Genomic DNA, 22596 nt, shown 5'->3' with positions numbered 1-22596 from the left:
CTTGTTAGTTGCAAAACACTAAAAACAGGCTTCTATACAGATAAGTAAATTTGGTAAATACTTACACTACAATTAATCATAATATTTTCCCCACTGAAAAATGTAGTCAATCCTTTTAAAAGGGAAACTATTCTTTTTTTCCTATCAAGATTTCGACATAGTTCTTTATATTAAAAGCAAAATATAACCAACAGATAATCATTATTTTCTGTAAAGCTATTTTTACCTAAACATCTACTATAAAGTCTCTCTATATAAAACTACTTTCTACATTATTCTTCCTTAGTGAATTCATTAGTTATATTTCTAAATCAGGTAAGAAACTGAAAAATAAGTGCAAAATTTAAGTAATTTCTTTCCAAGAATTTCTTCTCATCTAGAAATTACATTTCAAAGTCCTTTCAATCAAGAAAACAGTTTGAATGCAGTATCACATTGCTTCATTATGAGAAAATAAGCTAATACAACTGATGAAAAGTTATCAACTTATTCATGTTATTTAACATGTAGCACACAGAAAAGTGTGTTTCTACAACAATTCCCTAATGTAATTTGGTCTTTCAGGTGTTTTTTTCAAACGTAAGAACTTAAAAAGCAGCTGACAGCAGAACCTGTCTCTTTGTTCCATTACATAGATTTGTATTTTTAAAAATTTGTTAAATTTTAGATTTAAGGAACTAAACTTCAAAGATGTTTCAAAATAAAATAAAGTTTAATTCCTTACTTATGTAGCTATAAACTATAACTATGTATGCAAAACTGATAGTAAAATTAATTCATAATCCTATACTAAATAGTCCATGTGCCCCTTACACTCAATTCTTACTCATCTTCCCTCTCCCCACCCACCACCACCACCAAGTCAGTAATTTTTGTCAACAAGTTGTTATTCAAAAAACAAGTACCACAGGGCAGAATAATAACCATTTCTTCTACTAACATAACCGAAACAAATTTAGTGCTGAAACAATCAATCACTATAATGAATATATTTAAGAAAAAATTTCAATTTTCTTTGATACAAAAAACCTCCACATCAAAAAACAAGCATGGTTCCAAAAATAATATCCAAACTAAAACTAACTGAAGCTCAGAAACCTATCCTTTTATACTATGAGACATGCAAATCTAATCTTTAATGAATATTTTCAGTAAAAGCTGGTATTGGCATCATTTAGGCATTCATTTATGCCACTTGGTTTCCTCTGACTATAAAAGTACTACATGGCCAATGCAGAAAGTTCACTAAAAAAAGACATAATATAAATAGCCCAGCCAGCATGGCTCAGTGGTTGAGTGTCTACCTATGAACCAGGAGGTTACAGGTTTAATTCCTATTCAGAGCACATGCCTTGGTTGCAGGCTGGATCCCCAGTAGGGGGCGTGCAGGAGGCAGCCGATGAATGATTCTCTCTCATCATTGATGTTTCTGTCTCTTTCTCCCTCTCTCTGCATCTCTGAAATCAATAAAATATATTAAAAATAAAAATAATAATATAAACAAAAAGGAAACTAATTGTACCAGAAACAAACGTTTTCCATAATCACATTAGAAATAATTATAAGCATCCTATTCTATGTTCTTCCTGGTTGGTTTGTTTTTTTCCGCATACATACATTTTTAAATTTGGACCATACTGAATGGTTTTATATCATGCTTTTCCACTTATTATAAATATTTTTATTTTTTATGAATTATTCTTCAAAAACAATTTTAATGTTTGCTTAATATTCTAGTCACTTTTTGGGGGAAAAACATAATTCATTCCATAACAACTGGACAATCTTTCATTTTTCCACTATTATAATTAATACGAGATTCATGATTCATGCACTGGGGGGGGGGGGGGGGGGGGATCCTCAGCCCGGCCTGCACCCTCTTACAGTCCGGGAGCCCTCAGGGGATGTCCGACTGTCTCGGAGGCGGGAGAGACCCCTGCCACCACTGCTGTGCTCACCAGCCGTGAGCCTCGCTTCTGACTGAGCGGTGCTCCCTCTGTGGGAGCGCACTGACCACCAGGGGCAGCTCCTGCATTAAGCATCTGCCTCCTAATGGTCAGTGCACATCATAGAGACCGGTCATGCCACTGTTCGGTCGATTTGCATATTAGCCTTTTATCATACAGGATAATTAGTGAACATCTTTGAACACAGTTATTTTCCTGATTATTTCCTTAGGAGAGATGACTAGATGCAGAATTACCAGTCAATGAATATGAATATTTTAAGGCTCATAGATACTGCTTTTCAAATAATAGTCCCACCAATACAAATAACCTCCTTCCAAATTGCATATATTTTAAGATAACTTCCAATTTAATAGAATGATTTACCCTTGTACTAATTTGTAGTCCTAGTTCTGCTTATAAGAAATCATTATAATTTATTTGATCAAAAGCATAACTCTGGACCAGCCTTCCATGGTTTGAATCCCAGCTCTGTTCTTATGAGCTGTCTGTAAGTAGCAAGGGCCTAGCAAATTATGTAACCTTTGTCTCTCAGTTGCCTCACTAGAAAAATGAGGGTAATAGTATTTACAGTTTATTAAATGAGTTATTAAGCATATAAAGCACTTGGGGACAGTACCTGGCACGTGGCAAAAAATATATAAATGATACTATTATCATACCTAGTAGTAATAGGACTACTTCTCCTTGAGTCAGCTATTCATATCCTTTGTGTGTTTTTCTGTCATTTAAGTCCCTTTGTTTCTTCAAGTAAAAGCTGTGTGTGTGTGTGTTTAAATCAGAAAGCCTAATATCAATTTTAAATGTAAAAAAAAAAAAAACCTAAAGAAAAAGACTAAAAAGGGGCAGCTGAAATCAGAAAAGTTAAGTAAAAGGCTAATTTTTCTTATTGTTACCTAGGTTAGTGTTCTAAGGATAGGGGAGGTGAAGGGGGAGGAAAAAAGAAGAATAAAAGAATACCAACAAATAAGAATTGCTAATACTTACATGAACCATATTCAAAAGGTTAGAAAATTAAGATATATCAGAGCCCTGCCCAGGTGGCTCAGTTAGTTGGAGCATCGTCCCATGCGCCAAAAGGCTGCAGATTCAATTTCCAGTCTGGGCACATACCTAGGTTGCAGTTTGGATCTCCAGTGGGGGTGCATATGGGAGGCAACAGATAGATGTGTCTGTCTGTCTCTCTCTCTCTCTCTCTCTCTCTTCCCGCCCCCCCTTCTCCCTCTCCCTCTCTGTTCCCCCGCCCTTCCCTTCTCTCTAAAATCAATAAACCTATCCACTGGTGAGATTTTTAAAAAAAAGATTTATCAGAGATTTAAATATCAGGTGAGTCAGTCCCCAAGAAAATCTATGAACAGCAATTTACTCACTCGAATACTTTCACCTGTAAAATCCAGCATGGTTCAACAAACAAAATATTTGGCCTTGATTCAGGAGAATGGTTTCCTAATCCCAGCACTTCCACTAACTTCCTATCAGTGCTTCTATGGTCTCAGTGGTAAAGGAAATCTGCTGCCACCTGCTCTCTACTCTTTGTGGAGTTGTACTAGCAAGTGATATAACACAAATTCAAGTGACATAACAGCAAGGCTACAAACTTAACTACTTCATAACTAATTCAGACAAAATAACTAAAAAATGCCTGATTATTTTTAAACAATTTAGTTCTTTTAACTTAAAGCTAAAATTAAATATTATTATTCTAGTGTTCATTGGAAAACATAACAATGAACTGCCATTCAAGCCTAATAGAGATAACTAGGTATAAAATGAATGTCCAAAGACTTGTCTTTTAACTTTGAATTAATATTGATAAAAGAAGAGACCAGTTAGTGCTACTGAAATTTCTCCAAGGAAAAAAAAAGTTCCTATGATGGATATATACATTCAATTATACTAAAGTAACTTCTCATATACTATGATCATGTTTACACTTAAAAATCAATTCGCCCTAGCTGTTTTGGCTCAATGGATAGAGCGTCGACCTGTGGACTAAACGGTCCCGGGTTCTATTCTAGTCAAGGGCACATGCCTGGGTTGCAGGCTCGATCCCCAGTAGGGGACCTGCAGGAGGCAACCGATCCATGATTCTCTCTCATCATTGATGTTTCTATTTCTCTCTCCCTCTCCCTTCCTCTCTGAAATCAATAAAAAAATATTTTTAAAAAATATCAATTCAACACAAAATTCTGTTGACCCAATATCTGACAAATGTGTATCTCCAGGACTCAAAATTCTATGATAATTTCAAAATTATAAAGCAACCCTTTAAAATATCTCTAGATGCAGATTATCCCAAAAATGCAATATTTATCATTGTCAAAGGTGAAGAACCCATAATTATATTTAAGTTTAAAATTACATGGTGTTTAAAATGTAAAATCAAGGAACAAAACAGTATATATATATATATATATATATATATATATATATATGTGTGTGTATATGTATATACATGTATATACGTATACACATGTATATACATATATGTACACATATATTAATAACCATAACCATCATTTATTCATTGCCAACCTAACACATTGCGGACCAGTTTTATTGCTAGCTTTACCCAGTGGCCAGATAAGTTTCTATTGAATGAGTACAAAAAACGTTTTACATAAATGTTAACGGCACGCTTTAAAATTAAATACCCATTGCATTTTGAAGTTATTTATTACATGTTCTTACAAGCTATTATCTTTTTAAAGTATGATACTTTGTAAAACACTGTGTAATATGAAGCGAGAATTCTCATGATCTGTCCGCAATGTGTTAATATTAGGCACCATATTATGATCTTCACAAATAATTTCTAATATGAGTTACCATACTAGGGTCTTCATATATAGTTTATAAGACTTCACAAACTGACTGCTAAAGAAATGAGGACTCAAAAAGGTTAAATAATTCTCCCATAACCACACAAGTAGCAAATGGCAGATCACAAATATAACTGGATTTAAAGCATAACTGAATTTAAAGCATACATTCTTTCCACTCTACCATCCTGCTTCATGGAGCTAATGGCAAAAATTAACTCTAGAGGATTATAACATAGTACAAAGAAGCTGTCATCAACTCAATTTAGCAATGACAAAAGCTCATGGCCATATTTTCTAATTAAAGAAAGTTCATAAATCTTTCTTTAGTCTTCCTGAGGTATTAAGAAAACTAGTATGAGGGTGCCCACATACCATCCCATGAATAGAAGAGATATTTTTATTTCACTGAGATAATTATATGCCTTCTTTTACATGTTACCACTCTAAGACTGTATCTACACAAGCTAATTCTTAGAGGATATGTATAACAAGCCAAGAAAATAACTATTCTAATAGCAAGAGAGATTAGAGCAAAATTTCCTCAGCAATGGCTGCTATCTGTTGTACAGGTAGGTAGCCGAGGGCCTCAGAAAATTAAACTTAATTGGCAGAGACTCCCCTGGCCTAGACAGAAGGCCACTACAGTCAGTTCAGAATAGTTGAAATTAAATAGATTACAACAGAGTCAGGATAAATGCACCTTCTAATAGCATGAGTGTATTTAAAGGAAATTTATATTGATTCTTAATATCCTCTTCTTTTGTTATTACACATAGGAAATGAGCTGATAAATTCTCCCAGTGGAGGTCATTTATTTGCACTGACCCATTGCAATCAGATCCCTCATGACCAACAGCATACTATTCTTGCAATGTGGCTCTCCAGAGACAAAATTGTATTCAGAGGTCATGAAACAGAGTCAAACCAACAGGCCTTGATAACAATGAACCCAGGGAATAGTTACCATGGGAAGAACACTGGCTGGAGGTTAGAGCTAGATTCAAGTCCTGCTTTTTCAATCATTTAGCTATATAATATTAGGAAATCTACTCCATCTCAGGACACCTCAGCTTCCTGACTGGTAAAGTGATATGGTTGACCTAAATACTATAATGAGTCAAGTCTCCTGCCCCAGGCTAATCACATCCCACTCACAAAGGCAACTTGTAAATGAGAGTGAACCCTTAGAATGATCAGCAGGAATAGGAGGGTTGCCAGAAGACATCTGAATTTTCAAGAAAGCTGAAAGAAAGATTTCTCAAACTATAGAGCAATTAGCTTAATATCAATCCTGGGCAGGAATCTACTAATAGATCAGTGATGGCGAACTTCTGACACGCGAACTCATTTTTTTGGTTGATTTTTCTTTGTTAAATGGCATTTAAATATATAAAATAAATATCAAAAATATAAGTCTTTGTTTTACTCTGGTTGCAAATATCAAAAAATTTCTATATGTGACACGGCACCAGAGTTAAGTTAGGGTTTTTCAAAATGCTGACACGCCGAGCTCAAAAGGTTCATCATCACTGTAGTAGATGGTGTGTAGAAAAGGCAGATTTGATCATTTGAGGCTCACCAGAGTGCGCTAAGAAATTCCAAGTAAGCCTCACCTCACTTCTTCCTGTTATAATATTACAGCTCTAGTAGGTCAGAGAAAACATACAATAAACATATTAAGTCACCTCTCAACTCAACTCATAGGAGGGGGGAAAAGTCAGGATAATAGAAAACTTCTGTTAAAACATAACTAATCAGCTCTAGGTAAAGACAGTAGAGTAAACACACACATCTGCTTTTACTCTCACTTAAATCCCTCTAAAAACCATCAGTAAAAAGTTTGGTTTTTTCTTCCTTAAATTGTAAAATCACAATGGTAGGTAGGAAAGGAAATAGGAACATCAAACATTTCAAGATTTTGAAAGCTAAGAAACAGATGCTCAAGAGGTATAGACACAGAATACGTAGGAAAGCTGAATCCTAGCTGTAGAGAAAGGAGAGAAACGACCTTATTTATACAAAATCCCCTCTGCTTCAAGAATTATAAATACAGGTACCTGTGGAGGTAGAGTCGCAAAGCAGAGAGGAGATAAAATAAGGAAAACTGGTTGAAATTCTGCTTAGAAGACACTCAGAACTATGGTACCCTGCCCATTGCCTGACCTTACCCCAGCAAATGATTTAATATTCTTAAAGAGATAAAATAGGGCAACCATTTAAAAAGAGTGTTCTCTGGGTCCAGAAGAACAGAGGGTGTCTGGACTGGGAGGCACAGGCATAACTGAAGGCAGGGAACCAGAGTAAAAACAGTGCATTAGGTGAGCATGTACAGAATGAAGATGAAAAACCACCCTTTACCACCACCATCTCCCTCTAAGCCAGCGGTTCTCAACCTGTGGGTCGCGACCCCTTTGGCGGTAGAATGACCCTTTCACAGGGGTCGCCTAAGACCAACCTGCATATCAGATATTTACATTAAGATTCATAACAGTAGCAACATTACAGTTATGAAGTAGCAACGAAAATAATTTTATGGTTGGGTCACAACATGAGGAACTGTATTTAAAGGGCCAGAAGGTTGAGAACCACTGCTCTAAGCAACCAGAAAGCTGGCAGCCAATCTTTCCTTCCCCAGAAAGGAGTCTGGAAAAGTCTTCTCTGGGGTATCTGACCAGCTCAAGAGAAAGGACCTCAAGATATTGACATCAGAGGTTCCCCAAGTAAAGAGCCCTTGCAGATCAAAGTGCATAGTAAACAAATGCCACTCACATACTCAGAACTTCTAAGTAGTTTTTAGTCCACCATTCCTAAACGTGAACAGACAAGCAGGAAGTACTAAATAGTTAAGGGAAACCACTGAGGAATTATAGAGACAATAACAAATAGAAAAGTAACCTGAAGGAAACAGACTACATTGGGAAAAGAAAAATATACTCATCATTTTTACAAATATATCACCTTTATTCTTAAAGAGATAAAATAGTGCAACCATTAACAAAGAACAGGAAAATATTTCAAAAAAGAACAGAGAACTCAAAGAGAGCTCTTAGAAATCCTATATAATAAAGAGGTGATATGCAAATTGACCATCACACCCTCCCAAGATGGCTGCCTACGATCAGGCCGGCAGGGGGTTATTGAGGGACGACCAAATGTCTGAACAAGCAGGCTGCGTGGGGCAACCAGGCTGGCAGGGGGGTTAGTGAGGGACAACCAAATGACTGAACAGCAGGCTGCTTTGGGCGACCAGGCCGGCAGGGGGGTTAGTGAGGGATGACCAGTCCAGAGGGGAGGGGCAGTTGGGGGCGACCATGCCGGCAGAGGGGGGTAGTTAGGGGCGACCAGGCTGGCAGAGGGGGGCAGTTGGGGGCAAGCAGGCCAGCAGGGGGGCCAGTGGAGGGCAAGCAGGCTGGTGAGGGGGGGCAGTTGGGGGCGAGCAGGCTGGCAGGCAGAGTGGTGGTTAGGAGCCAGCGGTCCCGGATTGCGAGAGGGATGTCCGACTGCCTGTGGGATCGGGCCTAAACCAGCAGTCAGACATCCCCCGAGGGGTCCCAGACTGGAGAGGGTGCCAGCCGGGCTGAGGGACCTCCCCTCTCACTCCCCGTGCACAAATTTTGTGCACAGGGCCACTAGTCTATAATAATAAAAGCGTAGTATGCTGATTAGACCAGATGTCCTTCCAGACATCCTTCCAGGACAAATCCAGGGCTGCAGCGGTGGGATCGAGGCAGCTGCTGCAGTTGCGGCTATGAAGGCCTACTCTTGCACGCATTTCATGCATCGGGCCTCTAGTATTATTATAAACTTTCTACACACTGCAGACAAAGAGAAGGTCCTCCAAGCACCCAGATAGTAAAAAGAGGTCACAAAGAATCAGAAATCAGAAGGGTTTCTGACTTCTCAACTGCAATGCCAGAAGCAAGAAGGTAATTGTGCAAAAACTCCCAAATTTTAAAGCAAAATTATTCCAAACTAGATATCTATGTGAATCTACATTATCTATCAAGTGTAGAAGTAGAATAAATACATTTTTAAATATGCAAGGTCTTTCCAAAAATAAAAAGTACCCTTTCTCAGGAAGCCTCTAGAGGTATATCCTACCAAAAGGAGGAACTGTACAAGTAAGAAGCCATGAGATGAGACTTAGAAAACAAATGCAACATAAGAGGGAGAAAATAAATCCCTAAGATTACAGGGAATAATCACATGATCCTAGGTTTCCACTGTGCACCGATACAGAGAGGAACCAATCCAGATTATGACATACCAAATGGCTCCAGGAAAGACTGTCAAGAAGAGGAAACTGATAAAACACCTGGAAGGCTGTCTGGGAATGAGTTAGCTTAAAATACACAGAAAAGTAACCACAAGGAGGAGGAGGAGGACGAGGAGGACGAGGAGGAGATCAAGATCTTCAAGTAACACAAACATTGAAAAATCTATAATAAGAAAAGCATAATATGCTAATTAGACCAGATGTCCTTCCAGATGACCTTCCAGATGAAGCTGGGGCTGCGAGGGAAGCCCCGGTCCCAGGTGCCTGCGGTTGGCCAGAGGGAAGCCTGGGTCCCGGGTGCCAGAGGGAAGCCGGTGCCGACAGCCCGGGAAAGGAAGGCCTACTCTTGCACAAATTTTGTGCATCGGGCCTCTAGTTACTATATAACCATTTTGGTAAAACAAAAGGATGGAAAAGGTATATCTGCTTTGTAAGAGACAGTGAGCTAAATCCTCATCTTCAACAATAGAAAATCCAGAATTTAAAAACCTAAAAGTAACTGTAAGTTTTAGTGATTAGAAACATTTAAGTAAGAATGAAGATAATCAACAAAAGGATGAGTGTGTGTGTCTGGAGGAGGTATAATAGAGGCCAGGAGCAGGGGAATGCTATTAATTATAAACCTTGTAGAAAGAACTATATGATTCTTTACGTAAAAGTACAACTCTGATTTTGAAAAAGAAAAAGAAAACTAATCAAAATGTGGTAACAAAATACATTTAATACATACAAAAAGATATTACTAACATGGAGAACTCACACCCTTTTATATAGACTGATTCTAGACAAATTCCTAAGGTTAAGAATAACTTAGTATCCCATAAATTGTGTTACAAAAGCCAAAAGGTTATTTACCATGTGTTAAAATAGTGTGTTGCTGTTGTCTTGTTTCCTTTCTCTCTTTTTGGACTATTAAAACTCCAGCTGCATGCTCCCTCCCACCTAGCTCTTCTCAGACTCTTCCACAGCTAAGAGGTTTGTTTGCCAGGGATTCTCTCTGCAGAGGGGCTGAGGAGGTTTTATTTGACAGCACAAGTAAACAATATGAAGTGACTACTAAAAAAGTTACTGCCATCTTATGCTACATTAATAAAAATACAGTATCTAGATCCTACACAACAGATCTTACTTATCAAATCATTAGACAATATGGTTTTCAGCTCCTAGCTCAATACTTAGAAAGGAATCTAGTCCAAGTGCAACACATTAACAGATGAAGGACTAGGTGAGTAAGGAAACCTGAACAAAGCATATGGCTAGAGACTATAATGGCTTCATGTTCAAATCCTTTCAAGAAAAGAATCATGGCAGCAAAAATAAAATAAAAGCATAAAGCCAAGTTGAATTAAGTTGGATGAATTTAATGTAGAGTTAAAAAGACTCTTAAGTAATTTGAAAAGTCTTCAATTATATGAAAGACTGATATGTGGATGATGAAATTGATTTGCTCAGCCGAGACCCAAGTGGCAGCAGAGAATCAAATGGAAAAACTGATCATTAAAACAATAGTGAGAGCTCCCTCAAAAAAGAATCCTTGACTGAGATTCCTGAAAATCACAGATATAGAGGGTTAAGGAGAAGCTGGTCAATACCAGATGTAACTTCAAACATCAAAGGGTTGAACAATACGATTTATAAAGTTCCTTTCAAAACTGAAATATGAATCTCAAAGGTTCTTCTTTCAACCATAATATTTCATAATTCTAATAACATTTCTATCTGTCAGCTAGCTCAGGAGTTGGTAAACTATGGCCTGCAGGCTGGTCATTTGCTTTTGTAAATAAAGTTTTATTAGTACACAACTATGCCTATTTATTTACATATCTGTGGCTGCTTCCATGCTATGACCACAGAGTTGAGTAGCTGCAACTAAGGCTGTATGACCCACAAGCCTGAAATAATTACTCCTGGTTCCATAAGAAAAAGTTTTCTGTCCCCTGAACTAGATAGGGTAACAAACACAGGCAAATACAAGATTTAAAATATAAATTAAAAGTATCAGAATTGTCTTTCCACCATAAACTAGGAAACTAGACAACAAAATATAAAACTATTGTTTTCAGATATTAGACAACAGTAGTAATGGACCTAGGGCAGGCGTGGGCAACCCCTGGCACGCATGCCAAACATGGCACGCTAGTAACTTTTGCTGGCACGCAAAACCCTCTCTTATAATCTTCCATTTACAATTTTTTTCTTAATATCAACTTTTTTATTTTTCAGATAAATTCAGTGTAGGTGCATCTTAGATAAATAAATAATTTTACATAACAAGTTATTTTAAAGACCATAGACATGGACTGACGAGAGAGGGGAAGAGCAATTTCTATTCCTCTGCCTTAACTCTCCCTGCCTTCCTAGATCCGACCAGTGTTTTGGTTTCATTCACATACACTTGTGAATCTTTGTTCTCAGTGATGAATTTTGTTAAGTCTCGTAATAGGAGTAGCCTGACGGATGAAAGTAGTAGCTTGTGCATATCTCTGAAGGTCACGAAATATAAATCTGATGTGAAATCTCTGTCATCAGTGATGCAGCAGCAAAAGTCCCACTGATAATATCAAACGGAGTCATAAAGTTTTCTGTCGGACTATCAGTGTACATGTATACATTAAAAGATAAATGTACTTTTCATCATCATATACTGTGTTTTTGTCGCGCGAATGAATTTTATTATTACTTCAAGGTTCTTCACATACGTACACCTTAAGAGATATTAACACATTTTGTACCACTCAGGAGTTTTCTCGTGTTTCATGCGCCATCTGTTAAGGACCGTTCAAGAGTGTTCTCGTTTTTCACGCCCATGGAAAATGGAGCGAATCTAGATACTTATGTAAATTTTGTTTGGTCCCTCTTCATAGAGGAAAATGTTTTACGCAGTACCATACATTCAAAAAGTACTAGGAGCTTTAATTGTTTAATTGTTTTTGTAAATAAAAATGTTATAATTATTGAAAAACAATACCTAAAGTGCATTATGATGACTTAAATAACATGCAGTTTGCCCAAAAACGTGCGGTCCCTGGCGTAGTCTTAGAGATTTCTATGCGGTACGCAATGTGTTAAGTAGGCGTAACATGTTCTCAAAAAATTAGGGTTGGCATGCAGAAGAATTTTGAGTCAGAGATTTTGCTGGTTTGGGCACACACTCACAAAAAGGTTGCCCACCTCTGACCTAGGGTCTGTGATGCAGCTGAATTTTGTGAGAGCATATCACCAGAAAGAAGAGAGTTTTGCAGAAAAAGAGTTCCAGAGGTCTGACAGGGGTTCTTTTTTGAGACTGTCCTTAAATACTAAGCTGCACATTCAAACAATAAAATTCATTGGGGCCAAACAAAGAACAGCTAGAGAGATACTGTTCTAACAGCTCACACAAAGCTGTAAGATAAATCTAGTTCTGAACAGTCTGAGTGAAAAAAACATCATTAAACACCTTTGGCACTAAACAGAGATCACAGAAAAATTATGCCTCAAAAGTAGGAAACTAGGCCTAGCAATAAAGACTGCTCTATGCCCTAACCGGTTTGGCTCAGTGGATAAAGCGTCGGCCTGTGGACTCAAGGTCCCAGGTTCGATTCCGGTCAAGGCATGTGCCTTAGTTGCAGGCACATCCCCAGTGGGGAGTGTGCAGGAGGCAGCTGATCAATGTTTCTCTCTCATTGAAGTTTCTGACTCTCTGTCCCTCTTTCTTCCTCTCTGAGAAAAATCAATAAAACATATTAAAAGGAAGAAAAAAAAAGACTGCTCTAACCCACCCTAATAACTGAGCCTCAAAAACCATAAATAATGTCATCTACAAGTAATTTAACTGCCAGCCAAAACAAAATTCAATTCTTAATTTTTTAAGTATACTTTATTGATTTTTTTTACAGAGAGGAAGGGAGAGAGAAACATGGATCAGCTGCCTCCTGCACACCTCCTACTGGGGATGTGCCCGCAACCAGTACATGCCCTTGACCAGAATCAAACCCGGGACCCTTCAGTCCGCAGGCCAACACTCTATCCACCGAGCCAAACCGGTTAGGGCTTAATTTTTTATTTTTAATATTTTTATTGATTGTTTTGGAAAGAGAGGAAGAGGGAGAGGAGAAAGAGAAACATGGATTTGCATGCCCCATCTGCCCAACAGGGACAAAGCCTGCAACCTGGGCATGTGCCCTGACCAGGAAATCGAACCAGTGACCTTTTGGCGCATGGGCCTACACCCAACCAACCGAGCCACACCAGTCAGGGAAAAATTCAACTCTTTAAAGAAGTGGTTCTCAACCTTCCTAATGCCGCGACCCTTTAATACAGTTCCTCATGTTGTGGTGACCACCAATTTCATTGTTACAAATTGAACATAATTAAAACATAGCGATTAATCACAAAAACAATATGTAATTATATATGTGTTTTCCGATGGTCTTAAGAGACCCCTGTGAAAGGGTCGTTCGACCCCCAAAGGGGGTTGCGACGCACAGGTTGAGAACTGCTGCTTTAAAGGAAAGAAATAAGATGCAGATGTTCAACAACATAATATTCACAATGTCCAGCATCCAAAAAATGAATATCAGATATTCAAAGAAGCAGCAAAAGAAGACCCTTAGCCAGGAGAAAAATCATTGATAAAAACCTAGAAATGACAGTCAAAATTAAAAATCACTTTAAAACAGCTAATGTAAGTATAGTCAAGGACTTAAAGGAAAACACAAACTTAACAAGGACAGAAATGAAAGATTTAAAAAAGAAAACCCGCCGAAACCGGTTTGGCTCAGAGGATGGAGCGTCGGCTTGCGGACTGAAAGGTCCCAGGTTCGATTCTGGTCAAGGGCATGTACCTGGGTTGCGGGCACATCCCCAGTAGGAGATGTGCAGGAGGCAGCTGATCGATGTTTCTCTCTCATCAATGTTTCTAACTCTCTCTCTCCCTTCCTCTCTGTAAAAAATCAATAAAATATATTTTAAAAAAATAAAATAAAATAAAAAAGAAAACCCACAAAAAAACATGTAATTAGGGTCCCAGAATGTAAAGGGGGAAGAGGGAGGGCAAAAAAAAAAACATCCTATCTAATAAAGAGGTAATATGCAAATTGACCATCGCTCCAACACACAAAATGGCTGCCCCTATGTGGTCCAAGATGGCTGCCACAAGATGGCCTGCAGGGGAGGGCAATTAGGGGTGACCAGGCTGGCAGGGGAGGGCAGTTTGGGGGAACCAGGCCTGCAGGGGAGGGCAGTTAGGGGTGACCAGGCTGGCAGTGGAGGGCAGTTGGGGGGGAACCAAGCCTGCAGGGAAGGGCATTAGGGGTGACCAGGCTGGCAGGAAAGGGCAGTTGGGGGAAACCAGGCCTGCAGGGGAGGGCAGTTAGGGGTGACCAGGCTGGCAGTGGAGGGCAGTTGGGGGGGAACCAAGCCTGCAGGGAAGGGCATTAGGGGTGACCAGGCTGGCAGGAAAGGGCAGTTGGGGGAAACCAGGCCTGCAGGGGAGGGCAGTTATGGGTGACCAGGCTGGCAAGGGAGGGCAGTTAGGGGCAATCGGGCCGGCAGGGGAGCAGTTAGGTGTCGATCAGGCTAGCAAGGGAGTGGATAGGGGATGATCAGGCTGGCAGGCAGAAGCGGTTTGGGGCAATCAGGCAGGCAGGCAGGTGGCTGTTGGGAGCCAACAGTCCTGGATTGTGAGAGGGATCCCAGATTGGAGAGGGTGTAAGCTAGGCTGAGGGACACACATCTTCTCCCCCCCCCACACACACACACGAATTTCGTGCACTGGGCCTCTGGTTTTTTGAATAATGGCCAAAGTATCTCCAAATTTCATGAGAACAATATATCTCAGAACCAAGGACTTAAGTGGACTCAAATCAAAGCAGCATAAACAACAAACCACACCAATACATGAATTTAAATTTTCTGAAAACTGGGGCCAAAGGAAAACTTTAAAAGCTGTCAAAAGGAAAAAAAGACATTATATAAGAGGAAACAAAGACAATATTTACAACAAACTTCTTATCAGAAAATATGCAAGCTAAAAAACAACTGCACATCTGAAAGAAAAATATCTCCATATCTAAAACTCTAGATCAAGTACAAATGTCCTTCAAAACGAAGATAAAACATAGACTTTTAAAAGATGAACAGAAGCCAATGGAACTGCACTATAATAAACTTAACTAGAATAAATGCTTTAAAAACAATTCAAGCACAGGGAAAATATCAGATGGAAACCTCAAGCTATACAAAATAACAAGTACCAGAAACAGTTAATATAAAAGTATAAAACAAGTTTTCTCATTTTCTTACATTTCTTTAAAAGCTAATTATCTTATTACAGGAAAAATAATAAAGCTAGAGATAGAAGAAAAATGTATAACAATACTAGCACAAAGGCCAAAAGGAGAAAACAGAAGTATACTGTTCTAAGGGTTTTTTTTTTACCTTATAAATGAAGAAATGTAATACTATTTGGAGGTAAACTGTGATAATTTAAAGATACATATTACAAACCCTTGTCCAGTCCTTAAGAAGCAACACTAAGACATATATCTAGTAAGCCAATTTTGAACATAAAATGGAATCCTAAGAAAATACTCCATAATCCAAAAGCACGCAGGAAAATAGAAAAAAAAGGAGTAGAAGTTAGATGGGACAGGTAAGGGAAAAGGCCAAGATAGCAGACTTAAAGCCAATCGTATCAACATCATTATATTAAATATAAATAGTCTAACTACTATAATTAAAAGACATTGATTTTCGGAATGGATAAAATTTTTAAAGACCCACAAGAAATGCTCTTTAAATATAAAGACAAGTTAGGTTTAAGGTAAAATGATTTTTAAAAAGATATATCATGTAACAAACTATAAGAGAGTTGAAGTGTCTAGATTAACATCAAAGTTGACTCCAAGAGACTATTACTAGGAATAAAGAAAAAGGTTTTGTAATGATAAAAATGTCAATTCTTCAAGATGACATAAGTCGCAAATGTGTAGGCACCTAATAACAAAGCTTCAAAATATATGAAGCAAAACTGTTATATCTAAAAGGAGAAATTGACAAACCCAGAATTATAATTGCCGATTTCAACAGGCCTCCTCTCAGCAACTGATATAACAAGTAGACAGAAAATCAATAAGAATATAGAAAACATGAACAGCACTGTCAACCAACATAACCGTTTATAAAACATTACACTCAACAATAGAATACACATTCTTTTCAAGTGCACATGGAACATTCACCAAGAGAAACCCATACGCTGGGCAATAAAACAATTTATTTTCAAAATTTGAAGCTTCTGAAAAAATTAAATTTGAAATTAACAAAATATTGAGAATACCACACACACAGGAAATCCGGAAATTAAATACTTCTAAATAATGCATAGCACCAAAATGTGTGTGTGTGTGTGTGTGTGTGTGTGTATCACAAGGGAAACTAAGAAATATTTTGAACTGAATGATTATGAAAACAATATATACCAAATTGTATGGAACACAAGTAGAGCAGTGCTCAAAGAGAAATCTGTAATTTTACATATATATTAAAAAGAAAAATAAATATTGCTCTAAGATTCTTCCTTCAAAAGTGAGAAAGTGTAAACTAAGCAAAATGTAAAATTGAGCAAAAGAAATAATTAAGAACAGAGAAGCAATAAATGAAACATAAAAAAACTAGTAGAACAAACCAACAAAATGAAGAGAACCAGTTATTTTAAAAGATCAATAAAATTGATAAACTTTTCACTAAATTAATCAAGAAAGAAAGAAAAGACAAACTACCAGAAATAATTGATATGGAATTGCTTCACATCATAAAGACACTGAAGGGACAATAGAATTAGTATAAAAACTTTATGTCAATAACTAGAGGCCCGGTTCATGCACTGGAGAGGGGGGGGCGCCCCTCAGCCCGGCCTGCCCCCTCTCACAGTCCGGGAGCCTTCAGGGTCAGGAGGCGACCTGGCGATTAGGGGAAGGCGATGCCCCATCACACCTTTGCTGTTGCCACTGCCGGCAGCACAAGCCTCAGCCGGCCCTGGTTATCTGCGTCTCGGGCTGGCCCTGGGCAGCTGGGGGGCTGAGGGGACTGGGGGACTCCAGAGGCAGGCGCATGGAGCGGCCATGCACCTGCCGTGCACCTGCCACCCCAGCGGGGCTGAGGGGACTGGGCGCCGCCATCTTATGGCTGTGGGCACCGCCATCTTTGAGGGCGGGACAGACAATTAGCATATTCCCTCCTTATTGGCTGTGGGTGCCACCATCTTTGAGGGCGAGGCAGTCAGCATATTCCCACCTTATTGGCTGTGGGTGCTGCCATCTTTTGCTATGGCATGAGGGGTGATTAGCATATTCCCTCCTTATTGGCTGTGGGAGCCGCCATCTTTGCGATGGCATGAGGGTCAATTAGCATATTCCTTCCTTATTGGCTGTGGATGCCGCCATTTTTGAGGGTGGGGCAGTCAATTAGCATATTCCCTCTTTATTGGCTGTGGGCGCTGCCGTCTTTGCAATGGCATCAGGGTCAATTAGCATATTTCCTCTTTATTAGATAGGATTACAACTACTCAGATTAAATAGACAAATTCTTTGAATTAAGACACACACTATTAAATTTCAGTAATCACGATAGCATGGTATTGTCATGAGAGACGTAGATCAAATGAACAGAATTATAGCATCTAGAAATAAACCCATGCATGCACATACACATATACAGACACATTCAATTAATTTTTAACAAAGATATCAAGATAATTCAATGGGTAAAGCAAAATCTTTTCAACAAATGATACTGGAAAACAAGATACCCACATGCAGAAAGAACTTAAACCCTTACCTCACATCACAAAACAAAACAAAATTAAATTAAATTAAAAATGGATCACTTAATCACAGACCAGAAACCTAATAATTACCATAACAAAACTTCTGAAAGAAATCATATGAGAAAATTCTTCACTACCTTGGAATAGCAATTAGAACTCATACATATAGCCTAGGGTGGGGGGGAGGAGGAAATGGTACAACCATTTTTTAAAAGTTTAGCAGAGCTTTATAAATTGAAACCTCTACTTCCCACATGACTCAGCAAGTGCACTCCTATATTTACAGAAATAAAAACATATGCCACACATAAAAACCAGTACATGAAAGTTCATAATCATCAATAAAAGAATAGATAGGCAAATTGTGGTATATCGATACAAGGAACTACAACTTAGCAATAAAAAGGAATGACCTATTTAAAGAAAATATGAAGCCAGATAAAAACCACTATAGACTATAATTCCAGTTATAAAAAATTATAGAAAAAGCAAAATGAATCTATTGTAACAGCATGGTTACTTGGAGATGCAGCAGTTTCACAAACACATATATTTGTTAAGACAGGAAAATGTACTTATTTACTTTAAAAGGATACATTTTATTGTACGTAAATTATACTTCAATAAAGATAATAAAAAATTTAAGTACTAATGAAAGAATCCATGTAAAAATATCTTGAAGAAAAAATATATTTTTAATATAGCTAAAGTACCTTCTTGCATATATCCAAGGTAAATGTTAATCTCTTATAAAGTATACAATATTTTCAAAAAAAGTATTTTCATACCTAGCTATATCAGGACCATAGTTAATGATTTACACTTATTAATCTTAACTGAAAGGGAATTCTTGTGAAATTTCTGGAAACTGAACTATTTGATGAAGTTCATTAGTGACATTAGGATGATTTCTTGCCCAACTGCAATAGCACTATAAACAGAAATTTACATCATTTTCTCTTCACAGCAGACACTGTTAGTTGCTCACCCAAACATAATGGCTCCTTCCTCCACATAACATATGCTCTATATTGCTAGAGATAGCAACATGTCCACTTAACTACATTTTCCAGCCTCTCTGAAGCTAAGCATGGCCACGGCCGTGGTATTTTAAGGAATTTCCTGGAAGTTTCCTTTTAAAGGAGAGGTGTGGCCTGCCTACATTTCCTCCTCCTTCCTATCTAGACTACCACCAAGATGACTAGGGTTTGAACAGCCATCTTGGACAATATGCTACTTGTGATAAACTAAAGATGACGGAGTAACAAGAACGAGCAAGTCCCTTGATAACAGAGAAGTAACCAAACCAGTCATGAAATGCTTCCCTCCAAGTTGATTGCATATAAAATATAAATTTCTATCTTGTTTAAACTATTTGTCTATTTTTTAATAAGCACATGATTGTTACTATAATAAACAATTTTTATAAAAACATTTCAGCAACTGGCATTTTATTTTTAAAAATGAAAAGACTTTTAGTGGAGGTGATGAATTTAAAAAAAATAAAACTATGCAGTTACTCAGGCTCTTTTTATCTTGCCCCAGTCACTGATCAAAAAACTTACGACCCTGATTTTTTCATTTCCAAATGATTCCTCAAATTGGAATAAAGTAGTCTAAGAGAAAAAACACACAACTATCTGCCTATATGTGGGAAGAAATTTTAAGCTGCATTATTGCTCCATTAATCTCTGATGAAACTTTAAAAAAAATGTAAGCTGTATTATCACTCCATTAATCTCAGGCACATCTATATGCTCCAGTGATTTCTACCTTCATCCTTGCGCTAAATTTTATGGTCTACACTGTTAATTTTTAAAAGGCTCAGGAAAAAAGAGACCAATGTTTGGAATAGCTAGGGGGAGCTTCACAGAAGCCCTAAAGTAGAAGAAAGAACAGCATATAATACAATGTACTGGTTAAGGTTCAGGCTCTGAAGTCAGTGACTTAGTTCCATCACTTGCTGGCTATGTGAACTTGGACAAGTTACTTAAATTTCTTTAGTTTTCTTATCTGAAAAATGGGAACAGGGCCTTGATGAAAAAATACACATAGCTGGGAAGAAGTGAAGTAGTTCCAGGCATTCAGTAAGCACTCTTAGAAAAAGCAAAAGTTCTGAGCTAAGACTTATGCATTCAGAACATATAAAAGGCTGACTTGTAATAAAGATTCATATAAGTGAGTGGCTGGAAATTTTAAATAGAAAAAGAAAATAAAAAACTTAGTAGAGATTAAATACTTTTGGGTAAAATAAGGAAACTTACAGATCAATATATGAAAAGATGCTCATAACCTCATTACAAGTAAAGAAACTACAAAATAAAATTTGAGGGGTTTTTGCTCAGAGTGAAAAAAATTTAAAAAAATAAATTTCACTATAGCCAAGTATAGAAGAAATGGCAATTCATGTATTGCCCATAGGAATGTTAGCTGATATAACTTTTAAAGCATTTATGGCTATAACTATCAAAATTTAATATATAACTCTACTATTACAGAAAAAAAACTGAATCTTAATGTTTCTCACAGATGATAGTTAAATAATAGTCCATCCCATGCTATTAAACAGGATTCAACTATTAAATAATAACAATAATAATAATGAATAAGGTATTATCTAATTATACTGACTTGAAAATATTTTAAAACGTTAAATAGAAAGAGCATATTGCCAGAAAAGTTGGAGAATGAGCCTCTAGCTATAATTTTTTAACATACATCATGTTGAGCGTCACCATCATGTTGAGCGTCAACCTATGAATCAGGAGGTCACGGTTCAACTCCTGGTCAGGGCACATGTCTGGGTTTCAGGGCATGCAGGAGGCAGCCAATCAATGATTGTCCCTCGTCATTAATGTTTCTCTCTCTCTCCTTCATCCTTCCTCTCTGAAATCAATAAAAATATATTTTAAAAATAAAAGTACACTGTGGTGTAAGAGTGAATTACAACTGCACATTGTTTAAACATTAATACTTAACCAAAAAACAAGTTCCAAAAGAATGATATATTCCATTTATAAAAAGTTCAAAATTATATATATGCATATACACACATACACTAAACATTCATGATTAAAACTATTGTTAGGATGGAATGAAAAACATACAATTCTAGATAACAGTTACCTCTGAAGGGAGAAGAAAGAGAATGGAAAGGGAAGGACACCATAGGATTTCATAAAAGAGTAGAGGCCCAGTGCACGAATTCATGCAGGGGGGGGTGGGGGGGGTCCTTGGCCTGGCCTGCAGGATTGGGCCAAAAACAGCTGTCCAACATCCCCCGAGGGGTCCTGGATTGTGAGAGGGCGCAGCCCAGGCCAAGGGACCCCACTGGTGCACAATCAGGGCCAGAGAGAGATGCAGGAGGTGGGCCATCCAGGGAGGGTCCGCAGGAGAGCTCCAGGGCACGTCCAGCCCGTCTCGCTCAGTCCCAACTGGCCAGGCCCCAGCAGCAAGCTAACCTACCAGTCAGAGCGTCTGCCCCCTAGTGGTCCATGCACATCATAGCGACTGGTCGACTGTCTGCCCCCTGGTGGTCAGTGCACATCATAGCGCGGTTGAGTGGCCTTAGCATATCATTTGCATATTACGCTTTCATTGGTTAAACGGCCGACCGGTTGACCAGACACTTAGAATATTAGGCTTTTATTATATAGGATAACATTCTTTTTCTTACTCTGGGCATTAGGTACATGGGTGTTCATTGTATTGTGATTCTTTCTACTTTATCTATGATTTATACGTGCTATTTTTATCTACTCCATATCTAATAAAAACAATTTCAAATTACATATGTGCATTGGCAAATATACTTAAAAGTAAGAAAAAAACCTAGAATGATAAAGATTAAACTACTGGTAGTTACCTTCCCCGGGTGAGGGAACAAACCTTCATCCTTTAGTATTGTTTGAATTTGAAAATAATTATGTAATGTTTTATTACATGTATAAAAATTAGACTTTTCTCTTAATGTTATAATTTTGAAAAGTGTAATCACATGGAAAATGTTAGTGTTATGTTTATACTGTGATTACCTCTATGTACAATAAACAAGCACATTAATAAGAATAGCAGAGTTGTAAATCTGATCCAATGGAGTAGCTGGATTATGGGTAATTTTTTTATAGTTTCAATTTCTTGGAAGTTTTATTTCTTAGAAATATTTTGCATTTCATTAATACTACCTCACTTGGAGAGAAATTAAAGAAAAATGACAAAGGCAAGAAAGCCAACTCTACCTTCAGGATAGCCAAGGGAAAAATCTACCCACATGCGAAAGCTGAATGTATTACAGCCAATTTACAATAGATAGCACATGCTGTGCCAGTAAGTGCACTCAAAACAACTGGAGAGGATCCCCAACACACCAAGGACATTATATCAAAGGTTCTAAAGTGCATATGTACATTTCAGCTCTGAACTGAGAACTGGCACTGCCAAGAAAAACTACAATAGGGGCAAGGAAGGCTCCAGTGCACAGGGAGCCCAGGACTGTGCTAGAAAATAAGAGGGGTATGGAGGCATGAGCAGAGAGGGAGGAAAGAAGGAAGGGAAAACTTTTCCTAATACCTGAGGAAAAATATGACATGACACAACAATTACACTCAATACCTATAAAAATATTGTACAATCGGAAAGCTAAGTGCCGGGGAACAAAGAATAGAAGGTCAGGAATGAAAATTTAAAGGAATCCAAAATCAGCTCAGCTGGCATGGCTCAGTG

The 22596-nt window shown here is 37.9% G+C and overlaps 1 protein-coding gene across 2 annotated transcripts in view; it reads right to left on the bottom strand.

Annotated features, from left to right (window-relative positions):
* MED13L (mediator complex subunit 13L) overlaps positions 1-22596 on the bottom strand; it is a 268233-nt gene that overhangs the window by 230149 nt on the left and 15488 nt on the right. Inside the window, exon 1 of one of the 2 annotated variants that reach the window (XM_070399749.1) lies at positions 9924-10015. The exons of the other annotated variant lie outside the window; for it this stretch is intronic. Within the exon in view, the coding sequence (XP_070255850.1) occupies positions 9924-9926 (3 nt within the window). The 5' untranslated portion in view covers positions 9927-10015. Of the gene's footprint in view, positions 1-9923; positions 10016-22596 lie in introns of those variants that run through there. 2 annotated transcript variants of the gene reach the window in all.

Source organism: Myotis yumanensis, unplaced genomic scaffold, assembly GCF_028538775.1.
Source record: "Myotis yumanensis isolate MYYU_CA2020_CCGP unplaced genomic scaffold, mMyoYum1.0.hap1 SCAF_19, whole genome shotgun sequence".
Lineage (NCBI taxonomy): Eukaryota > Metazoa > Chordata > Mammalia > Chiroptera > Vespertilionidae > Myotis > Myotis yumanensis.
This window is presented reverse-complemented; position numbering and strand designations above follow the sequence as displayed.